We start from the raw sequence: 15,480 nt of genomic DNA, 5'->3' as shown, positions 1-15,480 counted from the left end.
CCCCCTCACCCTCTACCATGAAATATTTGATTTTATTTTCTACTAGTATTCTTGAAGATTGAGTCCAGCTTTAACTCATGAGTGTAATAATGATCTAATCTTCTCCCCCACACACTCATCATTTTCTCTCAGGATGAATCTGAACACCCCAGGAATTAGGTTAGGTGTACCTCTTCTTAACGCCCATAGAATTTTCATATATGTATGTATATACATATATATATATGAGTCATAATACATCACTTGTGTTCATTTATGATAGAAATTTAATAATTGTTTATTGAATAAGTTAGCACATCAAAATTTAATAAATATTTATTGAATAAATTAGTGCATCAACATTATGTTTAATTTATTATACTTTTATTTTTCATTACATTTTATTACAGCAAAGCAAATACAGGTAAACATTGGTATACTTTACACAATAGCAGACAGAAAGGGAGGCCAGGCACAACTTAGAGTGCTTTTTTTAGTTGTTGTAGTTTTTGTTTGTTTAACATCTGTGAAGCTAGGTCACTATACTGGTGAAGTTTTTCAAGCTTTCAAGGAAAAGCCTATATCTATAGCTATATGCCATATATTCTTTTCCAGATAATGCAAAGAGGTGGAAAGATTCCCAAAGCATATTACAACACTGTTGAAACTTTTATACCAAAATACAACAGAGACAAGTAGTCAATCACATTTACCTTACTAGACAATATATAAAACAATTGTAACTTTTCATGATACCAAACAAAACCTAAATTTGAAAAGACACAGATGGAACTGGAACACAAATATCAAACACAATATGTACCCCCCATCCCAATACATAAGACTCAGGGCTCTAGGACCCAGCCTAATAAGGCCTCTCTGACTGCCACGAATTCCTTTATCTGACGTTTTGAATAAGGAATTGCCTGCGCCCTGCATCAGCTCTATTGGCCTCATCCTCCATTGCCTCCCTGTACTGCTCTGGCCAGTCCTGTGGATCCTTTCTGTGGATTCTGGCCACATATCGCAGGGCTTTCATTTTAGAGGTTTCCAAGCGGGCTCTAGGCCCCCACACAAACTCATATTGCACTGGATCACTGTCAGGAACTCGTAAACTGTCTATGTAGCGCTGACTCAAATATCTACAAGTAATCACATGCTTTCTCCCAGTTTGAACCCCTAAGCCCCGCAGAAAGGCCCAAACTGCAGACTCCCTAGCATGATTGCCCATGATAAAGATGAAGCTTAGAACCTGCATCAAAAAGTTGTTGCCTGGCCTATTTGGACTATCCATGATCTCTTCTGCATCTTCCATTTCCCTTCGGTTGTACAGGGTGTAAGAGTGGTTTCTGGGATCAAGTACCACTAGTTCTGTCCCATACACTTGGTTCAGGGTGCGAGCAGCACGATTCAGAAGGTCAGGGAACACTTTGCTGCACTCTCGGCCAATGTAGTAGAGAATTCCTTTCTTTGGTATAGGCAGCTTGGTTGAATCCATAAGCAGAAATAACTGTACCAGCTTCCTTGACTTGCTCTCCATTCTTGACTCAGGCCATGAATGTGGGGGATATTTTGAGGGATAGCCAGAAACATCGGAATCAGGTGATAATAAATCTGCAGGAATTTCCTCAAAAAAGGGCCTTCTAAAGTGAGGGACAGCCTGCCAGTCATCAGCAGCATCTCTGATAGCATCTTCCTCCAGAGCCTCATTGTACTGCTCTGGCCAGTCCATAGGATCTTTGTTATAGATCTTAGCCATGAACTGTAGAATTTTCATCTTGGTGGTTTCGAGGTGGGATCGTGGGCCCCAGAAAAACTCATACTCCACTGGTGTACAGTCAGTTATTGGCCTATAGTCCAAGTAACGCTGCCAGACAAACTCTACAGACAAAAGTCTCTTTGGATTCCCAAAAATGGAAAGCCTCCTTTCTCGCTGCACCCCCATCCTCCAGAGCATTTCCCAAATCTCAGCCTCCTTAGCTTGGTTGCCATTCAAGAATATTTCTCCTAAGATCATCATCAGAAGGCCCATCTTTGGCCCATTTGGGCTATCTTCTAACCCTTCAAAGGGCACAGGCCCCAGTTTGTTGAGCAGAATGTAGGTGCGCTGCTCAGGGTCGAGCTCCCTCAATTCAAACCTAAAAATACACTCCAAGTGGGCCGCTGCTCGCCTAAGGATCTCAGGAAACTGGCTGCGATATTCTTTAGCAATATGTAGGCGCATTTCAGATTCCCGTATAGGGTACTTGCTCTGATCCTTCACCAGCAGAAACTGCAACAGTTCAGCTACATTCTGTTCCATGGGGTCCTGGGGCTTCAGAGTAAGTGCAACCTGGGCAGTGCCGAGCCCCATAATGGTAATGGAGTTAGAGTTCTCATGGTCTCTCAGGACCTGGAATTCCAGGGGGCCTTCTGCACCCTTGGGACCCTCAGAGTCCGCGGAGGCCTTGGCGCCGCCAAGGTCTGGTAAAGCAACCGAGCACTGGGAAGAGTTCTGGCTCCCAGATGCACTGGCGCTCAACAATGCACCAGGGTTCTCAGGGGCAGTGGGCATCCCAGATGTGCCAAGGCCCTCAGCAGCATTGGACATCCTGGAAGTGCTTGGGCCCTCCCAGGGCGTGTGGAGCCCTGAGATGTTGGAGCTGTTGCCAGAAGGGGGCGGCAGAGAGGCCACTGGTTCCTGAAAGGCTGTGAGCGCCAAGGAGGTGCTCGGGCCGTCGCCGGGGATAGGCCTTATGAAGATGCTCGGGCCTTCATCGGAAGGCGGCAGCGTGGAGGTGCTGGGTCCCTCAAAGGCAGTTGGCAACACCGAGGTGCTAGGGCCCTCACCGGGGGTAGGCGGCACAGAGGTGCTTGGTCCCTCTGAGACAGTGCGCGGCGTGGAGGTGCTGGGGCCCTCCCGGGAGAGGGATGCGACGTTGATGCCCGGCCCCTCAGAGACAGCTGGCGGCACAACAGTGCTGCGTTCCTCGCCGGAAGTGGGCGGCACGGAGATGCTCGGTCCCTCAGAGGCGGTGGGCGGCACGGAGGTGCTCGGGCCCTCGCCGGAGGTGGGCGGCACGGAGGTGCTCGGACCCTCATTGGAAAGGGGCAACTCAGAGGTGTTCAGCCCTTCGGTGACAAAGGGATGCTCGGAGGCGCTTGGGCCTTCAGAGGCAGTGGGCGGCAGAGGGTTGTTTGGGAGCGCGGAGGCGGCGATCGACAGGGCGATGTTTGGCCCCTCAGAGACTGTAGGAGGTCCGGAGGCGCTGGAGCCCTTAGAGGCGGCGGGCGGCACAGCGGTGCGTGGGCCCTCACCGGGGATGGATGGCATGGAGGTGCCTGGGCCCTCAGGGGCGCAGAGGCCCTGGAGAATCTGGGGATCCACGGGACCCTCCGGGACGTCTGGGCCTGGCATAGCAGCGGGGAGACCGGGGGCGTTAGGGGCCTGCATTTCACCCCAGCTGCTGCTGTTGTGCGCAGTGGCTTTTGCACTGCTGAGGCGGCGCGAATTCTGGCTTACCAGCGACAAGGTCCTGTCGACCGGCGTGTGGGAGCAGAAACCGATAGGCCCGCGATCTAGCAGAAAGAGGACAGGAGGTATGTAGGTGCCTCCGCTCAAAACTGCCCTTAGCAGTAACGCTGCCGCTGCTGCTGCTGCTGCCACAGTCAAAGTTCCAAGCAACTTACTGAAGCTGAAATTAGAGATGGTGCAAAAGAAAGACGGTACTGGCAATCAGCGAACGCTAGTCTCAGCGTACTCAGCTTCTCACACCCCCTCCTTCTGCCGCAGTCCGCGCAGGCGCAATCAGGCTCTGCGACAAGGAGACCACGCCCCGCCCAGCCCCTCCCCTGGGTCTGAGAAAGTGGATGTGGTGTTTCTGCACCAAATCAAGGAACATACTGGAGGGAGGGAGGCCTTGGTAAGGCACATCAAGGAGCGTGGAGCAGATAGGTAGAGAATCAAAACGGAGGTAATAATAGCTACTTCTGAGTTACAGTATGATCAGAAGGCTTCTACACAATGTCAGGCAGTTAACAGAGTGTTAAAATTGGTAATTAATATCTTGATATTTGCCGTTTCCCCAAAACTGTTTAAAAGAAAATGTGTATGGTCTCTGGAATGGTGCAACCCTTATCCTTGTCCCTGTCTCCTCTGTCAACGTCTTGATTTAGGTTTCTAATAACTCCTTTCCTAATGTTGTGAACTAGGAAGGACTCTTCTCTACAGGGCCTGGGAATTTGCTACTAGGCAGGAAGCCTGTAACAAGCTTGAAAATCTCACTATTGCTGGGCCCAACTCTTAGCAGTGCAGAGGACTGCAGGCCGAGGAAAACCACTAAAGTTCAAAAGTTTGTTTAATCCTCATGCTTCTCACTCACCTGCCTATTTAATAGAGCTTTTGTGAAGGTCAATCCAGATAATGAGCGTAGAAGATTGCTAGTTACTCCGTTTTAGTCTGCAGCACTTTTGAGCAGGTCCCATCCTGACCTTCTATTTCATTCATTCAATAAGCACTGATCTGTCCAGAATTAACAGGATTCATTTCTTTTTCTTCAAGGTGCTATTGACAAAAAAGTGGAAGTCAGACAAAAGTAAAGTGAAGCAAAGTTTTCTAGAAGTTTGTACAGAGTAAAGTGGAGGGCAGGGTCAGTTCTGTCTGTATATCAGGAAACGATTTCATAAAAGACTTGTTTAAAAGATCAGTGGGTATGTGAATATCAATGTAGAGAGTTCTCCAAAAACTAGAATTAGAGGTCCCATTAGACCCAGCTGTTCCACTTCTGGGTATTTTCCTAGAAGAATTAAAAACATTGTACCATAACGATATATGTGTGCCTATGTTCATAGGAACACAATTTGTAATAGCTAGATCTTGGAAACAACCCAAATGCCCATCAACTGAGAAGTGGATAAAAAAGATGGGGACTTTTTATACAATGTAGTACTACTTAGCCATAAGGAAGGATAAACTGCAGACTTTTATAGGTAAATGGATGCAACTTGAGACCAAACGCATAAGTGAAATAAATCAGACTCACATATGTAAACATATTGTCACCCTGGTGTGAGAAATTGAAAGAGTAAATAAGATCCAAAATGTACAATTGACATGGTAACATGGGAAGAAACTTCAAAAGGAAAGAGAACTGGGATGTAGGAATGGAGGAAACAAGGGAGGGAAAAGCAGTGTATATATATACATATATGATACTTAAGATAGTCATACTACTAATTTCTCTTAGTTCATTCAAAGTTTGTGCCAATATTGTTTGGAGAATTAAATGTTGATATCTTATAATGAGAGTAATTTAAGGATAACAACATGCAATGTATTAACCATATTACCCCTCTATTATCTTGTTTTGAAATTTTGTTTTATCTTTTCTCTTTAAAATAAAGATCAGTGGGTAGATATTTACTGAAGGGCAAACATGGATAAAGCATTCCAGTTGAAAGCAGCACAGTAGCAGTGAGTTGGGAATAGTGGCATTCAGAGTTTGCTTTTAGAAGTAAAAGAGAGAGGGCTGGAAATGCAGCTCAGCAGAATGGCGCTTGCCTGGCAAGCATGAGATCTGGAGTTCTATTCCCAATACCAAAAGAAAAATTAGGGAGCTGGGGATTTAGCTCAGCGACACAGCGCCTGCCTGGGAAGCGCAAGGTCATGAGTTTGATTCCCGGTACTGGAAAAAAAAAGAAAGAAAAATTAGAAGTAGGAGAGAGAGAAAGAGTGACAGGAGAGTGTGAAGGAGAGATTGGGGAGATGGATGCGGAAGAAGCAAGAGGGGAAGAGAGAAAGAGAGATATTATCACAGTTGACTATTGATATATTTAGATTTTGCTGCAAACTTTTGCCAATACATGATCTTTCTTAATGTCTCCACAAAAATCTGAGAGTAGAATTTCTTTAGACTTGTTTGGAGAGGGAAAATAACTGGCTACAGCCATAAAGTGTCAGCACATCTGTCTCCAAATGGAGAAGCAATCCTACTTCTGCCATGTGTCCATTTGCAATTCTGGGAAGTGTGATGAAGATGTTATGCTTGGGGACCCATTCCTTAAGGGGAAGCCCAAAACAATCTAAGTTATTTCCAAGCCTCAAAAGTAAATATTCCTAACCTAGGGTCCAGCGATTTTCAAAGATGCTGAAATTGTTCAAATCTTAAGACTAGCTCTTTTGCTTTTAGAAATAGAACCTAAGTAAATCATAAGCTGTATGTGCAAAGATTATGCTAAAATAGTTTTCATTATATAATTTATTCTACTATAACAGCTAAAAATTGTATGAATGTTAAATAATAAGGTTTATTTAAACAAAATGTACTAAGAATGGAATACAAGTAAGTTATTACGATATTGAAGAGTTCCATTTTTGATAATGTGTAGTTGCTATTAACAGGCCTGCATAAATTCAAATTGAATTTTTGAGAAAACCAAATGAAGGTGTCAAAAGCTACCAGGATGCAGCAGAAATCTACCAAAGCAACAAAGCCATGAAGTCTCAGGAAAAAAAAGAAAGTGCAAAAAGTCGAGACTTACATTACATGCAATTTTGTTACTCAACATATTTAACAATTTGCAGGCTGACAATCTGTAATTCTAAACCTACAGAATTGCCCATCAAAATGAGAGTCCAGTAAGGACAGTTAGACTGCTGTGGTGATGCATACCTGTAGTCTCAGCTTCCTGGAAGGGTGAGGTGGAAGGATCATTTGATCCCAGAGTTCAGCCTGGGCAACCAAAAAGAAAAGGAAAGAAAAACAAAAGAAAAAAAGGCATTTCCAGAAAGTAAAAGTATAAATTTATCACTAGCAAGTCCACACTAAAGTGGATAAATACTGAAAAGGAACTTTTCAATATGCAAATGAAAAGATGAAAGAAGTTAACAGTAATCCAAAGGGTGAATACGTGGAAATATATAATGTAAAGCAATAATGATATGAATTTCCCGAGTGATTTAAATTATATATAAAATTAAAATATATGAAACTGTAGACAGTTTATTAATACATATTTGCAATTCATGCACTTTCCAATCATCTTGGGGAGTGGTTACATGTACTTATTACAACTTGTTCCTTTTTCTAAAATCCCTTTCCCCTCCTCTCTCCTCTGGTTCCCCATCCTCCTTTTCATACTTATTGATATTATTTCTCATAGCTCATGTCATGGCTTATAGTGTTTACATTGTGTTACTGGGTTCCTGTACATGGCACATCTTTATTCCCCTCATTTCCCCTTCCCTTCCTCTTCACCCCCACCCTTGTTCCCACAGACAACTTCCTATTGTAAGGGATCTGTCCCTCCTTTCCATTTCTATTCATCCTTTATCATTTTGTTTCTACTTTGCCTCACTCAAATGAGATATGATATTTAAACTTGTGTGTCTGGTTTATTTTACTCAACATTATCTTTTCCAGGTGCATTCATTTTCCTCCAAATGTCTTAAATGTGTCATTCTTTATATCTGAGTAGTATTCCATTATATATTGATACCACATTTTCTTTATACAATCATCTGTTGATGGTTATACAGTTGGCTTCTAGGATTTAGCTATTACAAATTGTGCTGCTTTAAACATTGGTATGTATGCATTGCTGTAGTATGATGACTTACTCTTTCTGGGGAAGATACCTAACAGGAAGATAACTGGCTCATGTGGAATTTGTAATTGCAGTTCTTTGATAAATCTCCATACAGATTTCCACAATGGTTTTACTAGTTTGCATTCCCACCAACAATGCAGGTAGGTTCCTTTTTCACTACAGGCACAGCAGCATTTGTTATTGTTTGAGTTCCTAAAGATTGCCATTCTTTCTGGAGTAAGATGGAATCTTGGCATTGTTTCAATTTGCATTTTTCTAATGGCCAGAGATGTTGAACATTATTTTATGTATTTGTTGATTATTTTTATTTCTTCTGTGAAGTGTCTGTTCTTTTTTCTTGCCTATCTCCCAATTGGGTTTTTAATTTTAGGTAGTTTCATTTTTTAGGTATTTGTATGTTACAGATGTTAGTCCTCTGACTGAAAAGTAGTTAGCAAAAAATTTTCCCATTCTGTAGGTTGTCTCTTCAGTCTACTGATTGTTTCTTTTGCTGTACAGAACCTTGTAAGTCTACTCCCATTTGCTGATTATTGCCCTTATTTCTTTTGTGGTTGAGGTTCTGCCTAGAAAATACTTTCCTACACCTACATCTTCAAGTATTTTACCTATTTTATTTTTTACTAGGTTTAATGTTTTTGTTTTAACCAGTAGATCTTTGATCCATTTCTATTTTAATTTAGTATATGGTGAGAAGTAAGGGTCCAGTTTTGTTGTTTTACAAACAGATAACCAGTTTGCCCAAGACTACTTGTTGAATAGGCTATCTTTCCTACAACACATATTTTTGGCCCCTATGTCAAAGATAGAACAGTTGAATATGTCTGGCGATGTTTCTGTGTCCTCAGTTCTCTTCTATTGACCCACATATTTGTTCTTTTTCCAGTATTGTGCCATTTTACCACTACTGTTTTACAATGTAGCTTGAAGTCAGGTATTGCTTTGCCACCTGCTTTGCTCTTGTTGCCCAAAATTACTTTCAGTGTTTGGGGTCTCTTCTGTCTATTTATGAGTTTGAGGATTGTTTTCTATAGATCTGCAAAATATGCTGTTGGTATTTTGATTGACACTGTATTATATCGGTATAATGCTTCTGGAATTGTGGTTATTTTGACAATATTGATTCTTCCTATCCAGGAGCAAGGGATATTTTTTCATTTTCTGATTTCTTCTTCAGTCTCCTTCTTCAGAGTACTGTGATATTTTTGTAGAGGCCTTCATTTCCTTGGCTAGGTTAATTCCTAGATACTTCATTTTTTTGAACCTACTGTGAATAGTATCATTTCCTTAATTTCCTTTTCATCCTGTTCGTGTTGGTGTACAAAAATGCTAATGATTTTTGTGTGTTGATCTTGTATCCTGCTAGTTTGCTGAAATTGGTTATTAATTCTAAGAGTTTTTTGGTGGAGTTTTTTGGGTCTTCTATGTAGAGTAGTGTGTCGTGTGCAAATAATGATAATTTGGTTCTTCCTTTGCTATATATGTGTCACTTTTATTTTTTTCTCTTGCCCAATTGTTCTGGCTAATGTTTCAAATACTACATTGAATAGAAGAGGTAACAGTGGATTTGGTGGATTAACTAATGGTCAGTTAAAGTGGGAATGCCCAGGTGACCTGGGTCAGCATGGTTCTGGGTGTGGAAGACCCACCTGAGGATTGTTACCAATGGCATAGAGGGAGAACAGAAGAGGAAGATGGTATGCTGATGATTTTCCTGGAGAAGCTTGCCACGACTGGTTTTCCTGATAAGAATTTGACTGCTCTCATCATCATCAGTGCTTTGGTCCTTGCTGTTGCCAGGGATGGCTGCTGTTCCTTTCAGGGGAACTCTGGTCTTCACCTTGAGCATTGTTTCCTGGCTCCAGTGTAGATCTTCTGCCTTCTGGCACAGACTCTTCAGTTGACCAGTGCAGTCTTTCTAGTTTCTACTGCTGGCCTTTTTGCTTTCCTGGTGCAGATCTTTTATACTGACCTGCATGAGACATATCTATGGGCCATAGGCCTCTGTATGGAGTTGTTAGCTTTAGGTCTTTGTCTAGATTCATGCAGGACATTGCTGTGAGATCCAGGGCCTCAGCTGGATTATTTAGGTCTCTAGCATGTGGACAGATCTCCTGTGCTCTGCTGCATTTGACTTTTTGAGTGACTATAATAAAATATTCCTATAAAATATGCATCCTGTATTAAATCTATTCCCTTGCAAACCTTGATTACAACAGTGGACATTCTTGTCTTGTTCCTAATGTTAGGGGGAATGCTTTTAGTTTTTCCCCATTTAATATAATGCTAGCTATTGATTTTTAATAAATAGCCTTTATCATATGTAGGTATGGTCCATATATACCTGTTTTATTCAGTGTTTTTAATCATGAAGGGATGTTGCATTTTGTCAAAAGCCTTTGCTGTGTCTATTGATATGATCATGTGTTTTTTTATCTTGCTCCTTTTTTAAGTGATGTATTACATTTATCGACTTATCTATATTGTGCAATCCTTTCATCTCTGGGATAAAATTTACTGGATCATGATGTACCATCTTTTTTATACTATGTTGTATTCTATTTGCTAATATCTTTTTGAGGATTTCTGTATATATGTTCATTAAAGTGGTTGGCCTATAGTTTTGTTTTTTAGTTGGGTCTTACCCAGTTTCGCATTCAGGGTGACACTGGCTCCCATAAATGAATTTGAGAGCACTATATCCCTTTCTAATACTTTGAAGAGCTTGAGGATTATTGGTGATCTAACATAATTAAAGACTTTGTGTAATTCAGCAGTGAATCTATCAGGTCCTGGGTTTTTCTTTAACTGGTAGATTTTTTACTATGGAGTCAGTTTATTTGCTTGTTATTGAGTTGATAAGAATATTTATGCCTTCTTGGTTTACTTTTGGCAGTTTGTATGTGTCTAGGAATCTATTCATTTATTCAAAATTTTCTGATTTGTTGGAATGTAATTTTTGAAATAGTTACTATACTCTGGATTTTGATAGTGTCTGTTGTGATTTGAACTTTTTCATACCTAATTACATTGATGTGAGTCTATATCTCTTGGTGAGTCTTGTTAAGAACTTATCTATTTTATTTATTCTTTCAAAGAAACAACTCTTCAGTGCACTGACAGTAATTTTGGTCTCAATTTCATTGATTTCCACTCTCATCTTTATAATTTCCCTCCTTAATTTTGATTTTTTGGCTCATTTGTTGTTGTTTCTCAAGTATATTGAGATATCTCACCAGGCATTGTGGTGTATGCCTGTAATCCCAGCACTCAGGAAGCTGAAGCAAGAGTATCACCACAAATTCAAGTCCAGCTTGGGCTACATAGTGAGTTCAAGGCCAGCCTCCAGTACATAGCAAGACCCTGACTCAAAAACAAAACAAAACAAAACGATTGTTCATAAAATTATGTATTTAGACTTGTTCTGTTTTCCTAGTGGGAGCATTGATTACAATGAGTTTTCCCTTAAGACTGCTTTCATGATGTCCCAGAGGTTTTGCTGTGTTGTAGCCATTGTCATTAACTTCCAGAAATTTTTAAATTTCTTTGGTTTTGTGGGTGAGCCACTGGTTGTTTAGGAGTATGATATTAATTTTGCAGGAGCTTTTACCTTTTCTGAAATTTCTTCTGTCATTAATTTCCATTTTCATTCCACAGTGGTGTGATAGTATGGAGTGATTGCAGTTATTTTATGTATACTTAAGCAGACTTTGTGGATTAGTATGAGATCTATTTTGGAAAAAGTACCATGTGCTACCAAAAAGAGTGTATACTCTGTTGGAAAGGGGTGGAATACTCTGTATATGACTATTAAGTCCATGTGCTCAAGAGTGTGGTTCAACTCTGAAATTTCTTTGATGTTTTTGTTTAGTTGATCTATCTCTTTTCAAAAGCGCAATGTCAAAGTCCCCTACTATTGATTGTGTTAGTGTTGATTTGATCTTTTAATTTGAGCAGTTTTTGTTTTACAAAGATAGGTGCTCCAGTATTGAGTGCTTATATGTTTATCAATGTTAACTCTTTTTGTAGGATTATTTGTTTACTCATATTTATGACTGTCTTGGTTACTTTTCTCTAATTTCTAAGACAAAATACCTGACCCCCAGAATTAAGGAAGGAAAGGTCTATTCAGCTCACAGTTTGTGGAGGTTTCAGTCCATTCTTGGCTGGCTCCAAGGCAGAGTGGCACATGGCACAGGGCAACAGTTCATGGTGGTGGAAAACAGCCTAAGAAACAAGAGCAAAAGAGAGGAGGAGCAGTGTGGAGCAAGCCTCTTTCCCTCCCTTATATTGTATGCAAACTATCCACCCCAAGGAGGATGTAACACTCACACCCATAATCCCAGCACTGGACCATGGATCAATCATAAACTCTAGAAGCCTGCTTCATGACTGCACGAGGCGTTGGGCGGACATCCAGACACAAACCATAACATTCTACCCCTGGCCCCCCAAAGACTCATGTACATCCCTTTATGCAAAAGATCTCCTCAGCTCTCTCCTTGCAATCCACAGCTTTACTGGAGTTTCCTTTATGGCCAAACTTACAACATTTTAAATCATATTGTTGGGCTCTTTGCTCTTGATTCTCAACATAAATTTGGCTAAAAGCTCCCAACAATAGCCATGCCACTGCCCCAGTATTTGACTGCCTTGAAATTTCCTCTGCCAGATTAATTATCCCACCATCCTTAATCTCAGTCTCAGGCAAATTCTGTGGACATGAACAAAATGCAGACAAACTTTCTGCCAAGCCATAACACACTTCGTCTGGAATCCAACAACCAATGTAGTTGTTCTTCACAGCAGAAACTTCCCAAACTTGGTCTTTATCAACAGGATTTTTATCAGGCTTCTGGTCTTCTGAGCTCTGACTATAACCTCCCATACAGAATAGCTGAAGGTAGTCTAGCACTTCTCTTTCAGGTGAAATTTCTAAACATTTCAGAACACTTCAGAACACTTCCCACAAGCCATTTCCAAAGGCTCTTGAATCACTGGTCAGATATAGTCACAGCAATGACCCCACTTCTCTGGTACCAAATTCTGTCTTGGTTACTTTTCTATCATTGCTGTGACAAAATACTTGACACCCAAAATAGAGAAAGGAAAGTCTTATTTAGCTCACAGTTTATGGGTGCTTTAGTCCATAATCAGCTGGGTCCAAGGCAGGGTAACATATGGCACAGGGCAAGAGTTCATGGCAGCAGAAGATAGCAAAAGCAGCAAGAGCAAAAAGGGAAGAGTGGCAGAGAGCAAGCCTCTTTCCCTCCCTTACATTGTATGCAACCTATTCACCCCAGGGCGGGTGTAGCACTCACACCCATAGTCCCAGCATTGGAACATGGATCAATCATAAATTCTAGAAGCCTGCCCATGACTGCATGGGTCCTTGGGGGGGGGGACATCCAGACACAAACCATAACATTGACCTTTATCTCTTCGAAAGCAGTTTTAATTTGAAGTTTACTATGTCTGATATTAGAATTGCTACCCCTGTGTGTTCTTAGTGTCCTTGAGCATGCAATTTTGTTTCCATTCTTTAATTTTTAGTCTAGGAATATCTTTTTGGATTTAGGTGAGTTTCTTAAATGCAACAGATTGTTGGATTCTATTTTTTATCCATTCTGTCATTCTGTATCTTTGATTGGAAAATTAAAGACATTAACATTGAGAGACATTACTGAGGTGTGTGAGTTATTTGCTATAATTGCCTTCTTTATCTGTTAGTGTATCATTAGTTTTTCTTGGCCAGATTTTTTATTACTATTTATCCATTGAACTCCCTAGTTTGTTAGCCTTTCATCAAAATTGTATGATGTTGTATAAGCATCACTTCCTTGTATTTTAAACTCTTTTGTTATATTTGGGAATTTTCTTCCAAAATTTCTTTAAGTATGTTAGTGAATCCACCTGTGCTATCTTCTACATTCTTTTCTAACTCCAACTACCCTTAGGTTGATCTTCTTATTGTCATCTAGTAGATACTGGATAGTATTCTCTTGTTCTCTTATTTTCTTTTTGGCTTCTTTGAGCTCTTTATTTTTTATTTATTTATTTATTTTATTTTATTTTGTTTTTTTGGTTTTTCTCCAGTACCGGGAACTGAACTCACGACCTTGCGCTTGCCAGGCAGGCACTTTGCCGCTGAGCTAAATCCCCAGCCCCTTGAGCTCTTTATCATAATTTTATTTTTGCCTTCAAGATGAGATGCTTTGTCTTCACATTGTTCATTTCTGCATTGTATGAATTCTATACTGTGTTTTATTTCAGATATTTCTATCTGACATCTTTCCAAGAATTCCATGTCATTGGTGACTCTGTCATTGGAATTTTGAACTGTTTTGGTTAGCTTGTCCAGTTTTTTACCTAAATCCCCAAAATTCACTGTGTGCATATTGAGTATAATGGCTGTAAACTTTTGATTCATTTGCTCTCTGAACTCATCTATTTTCTCCATCTTTTCTAAGAACTTTTCATGTTTTTTCTGCTATGTGGTGTTAGTTTTCTTTTCACTTTGTGATCCTTTACTCTGCCTTTGGGGAGTAGCAGGGATTGGAGATCTTCCATTTCTTTGTTTCACCATTCTCCTACTTGTATCTGTGTTTATTTGTGAGATATATATATATGGCCCCCTCTTCTTTTCTCCTTCCTTTTTTGGGGGTGGTGTTGTTACTGCAGGTTGGGTACTAGAGAAGTGAAGAGAATTTGTGGCTTAAGTGGAGATTTTTTGTAGGATGTTGCCTCCCAATGTGTATTTCTTCTTGTATGTCCAGTGCTAATATTTACTCCTGTTATTTACTTTAAATGATTTTGACTCTGTCCCTATGCTCTGCCAAAAGTATTGCTTCTATTTATAGCAGCATCCACAGATTCAGTCTTATAATACTTCTGTATGATAGTCCTTACAGTTACTCTTACTCCCATTGTTTATTCTCTATGCACAATATACCTGTTTATTATTTGTACTTGCTCTCCAGTGAGGTAGGTGACTTGGGGTGAAGAGAATGTGGGGAGTGTTTAGGTGAGGAGCGCTAGGCATAAAGGGAGACTAGTGGTAGATGAGAAGAAAAGTTTGATGTACAGTCTGATTTTATTGTAATACTTTATTTGAGTTAAAAATATAGTGTTGAGGGTTTTCAGAGGATATTTTGTGGGGGAAGGACAGATATGAGAGAAAGGGGGCTCACTTTGTTATTGAGAAAAGCTATGTGTTATCAGAACTTGATGATAGGGATGACAATAAGGTAGGTCAAACACGGAAGAGCCAAAAGCTTAGGACTGGGAAGATAAAGGAATTATGCAAGTGAAGTTAAGAGTGACTGAGAGTGGGCTAAGTATTATGAATTTTAAAACTTGGGAGAAGGAATTTACATGTGTGGAGAAAGAATAAAGAAAGATGTCAATAATCTCAAAGGTTTGAGGTGAAGAAACTATATAAAGAACTGTGATGACAGAGAGAAACTAGATACCTATTAAATCAGAGCCAATGGAAACACAAATATACAAATGGAACTACCTAATATTTAAAAGAAACCACTAAAGAACATAACATAATGGCACATTACTAATTAAATCAAGAAACATGCACAAATTTAAGCAAATGAGATGTCCAAAGAGAACAGATTTGATATTCCAGTGAGACATTGCATATGTGATTCCCAAGTAGCTACCTTGCCAGAGACTCTGAGTGCTCACAGCCCAATGACTCCTCTAATCCTACCAATGCAAAGCTGAAAGTATCTCAGACTCAGGAATTCCTTCTGCCAGGTGTAGGCATTCATATAGACTTTGGTCAGGACCAAGTTCTTGGGATAAGAATTCTTGCTGTTTCTCTCCTCTTTTTCTTTTTTTTTTTAATTTTAAAAATAAAAGGAGGAAAACATTAAAGACAGAAACCTTTTACAAAATAGCAAA

General features: G+C 40.3%; 1 protein-coding gene across 1 annotated transcript in view; it reads right to left on the bottom strand.

Annotated features, from left to right (window-relative positions):
* Positions 1-346: 346 nt before the first annotated feature.
* LOC102027908 (melanoma-associated antigen E1) overlaps positions 347-15,480 on the bottom strand; it is a 109,720-nt gene continuing 94,586 nt past the window's right edge. The window contains exon 4 of the mRNA XM_005412650.1: positions 347-3,687. Within this exon, the coding sequence (XP_005412707.1) occupies positions 878-3,687 (2,810 nt within the window). The 3' untranslated portion in view covers positions 347-877. The remainder of the gene's footprint in view (positions 3,688-15,480) is intronic.

The sequence above is a fragment of the Chinchilla lanigera genome, unplaced genomic scaffold, assembly GCF_000276665.1.
Source record: "Chinchilla lanigera isolate Chin_1 unplaced genomic scaffold, ChiLan1.0 scaffold00156, whole genome shotgun sequence".
Classification (NCBI taxonomy): Eukaryota; Metazoa; Chordata; class Mammalia; order Rodentia; family Chinchillidae; genus Chinchilla; species Chinchilla lanigera.
The sequence above is the reverse complement of the archived record's forward strand: the minus strand, read 5'-3'. Positions and strand labels throughout refer to the sequence as shown.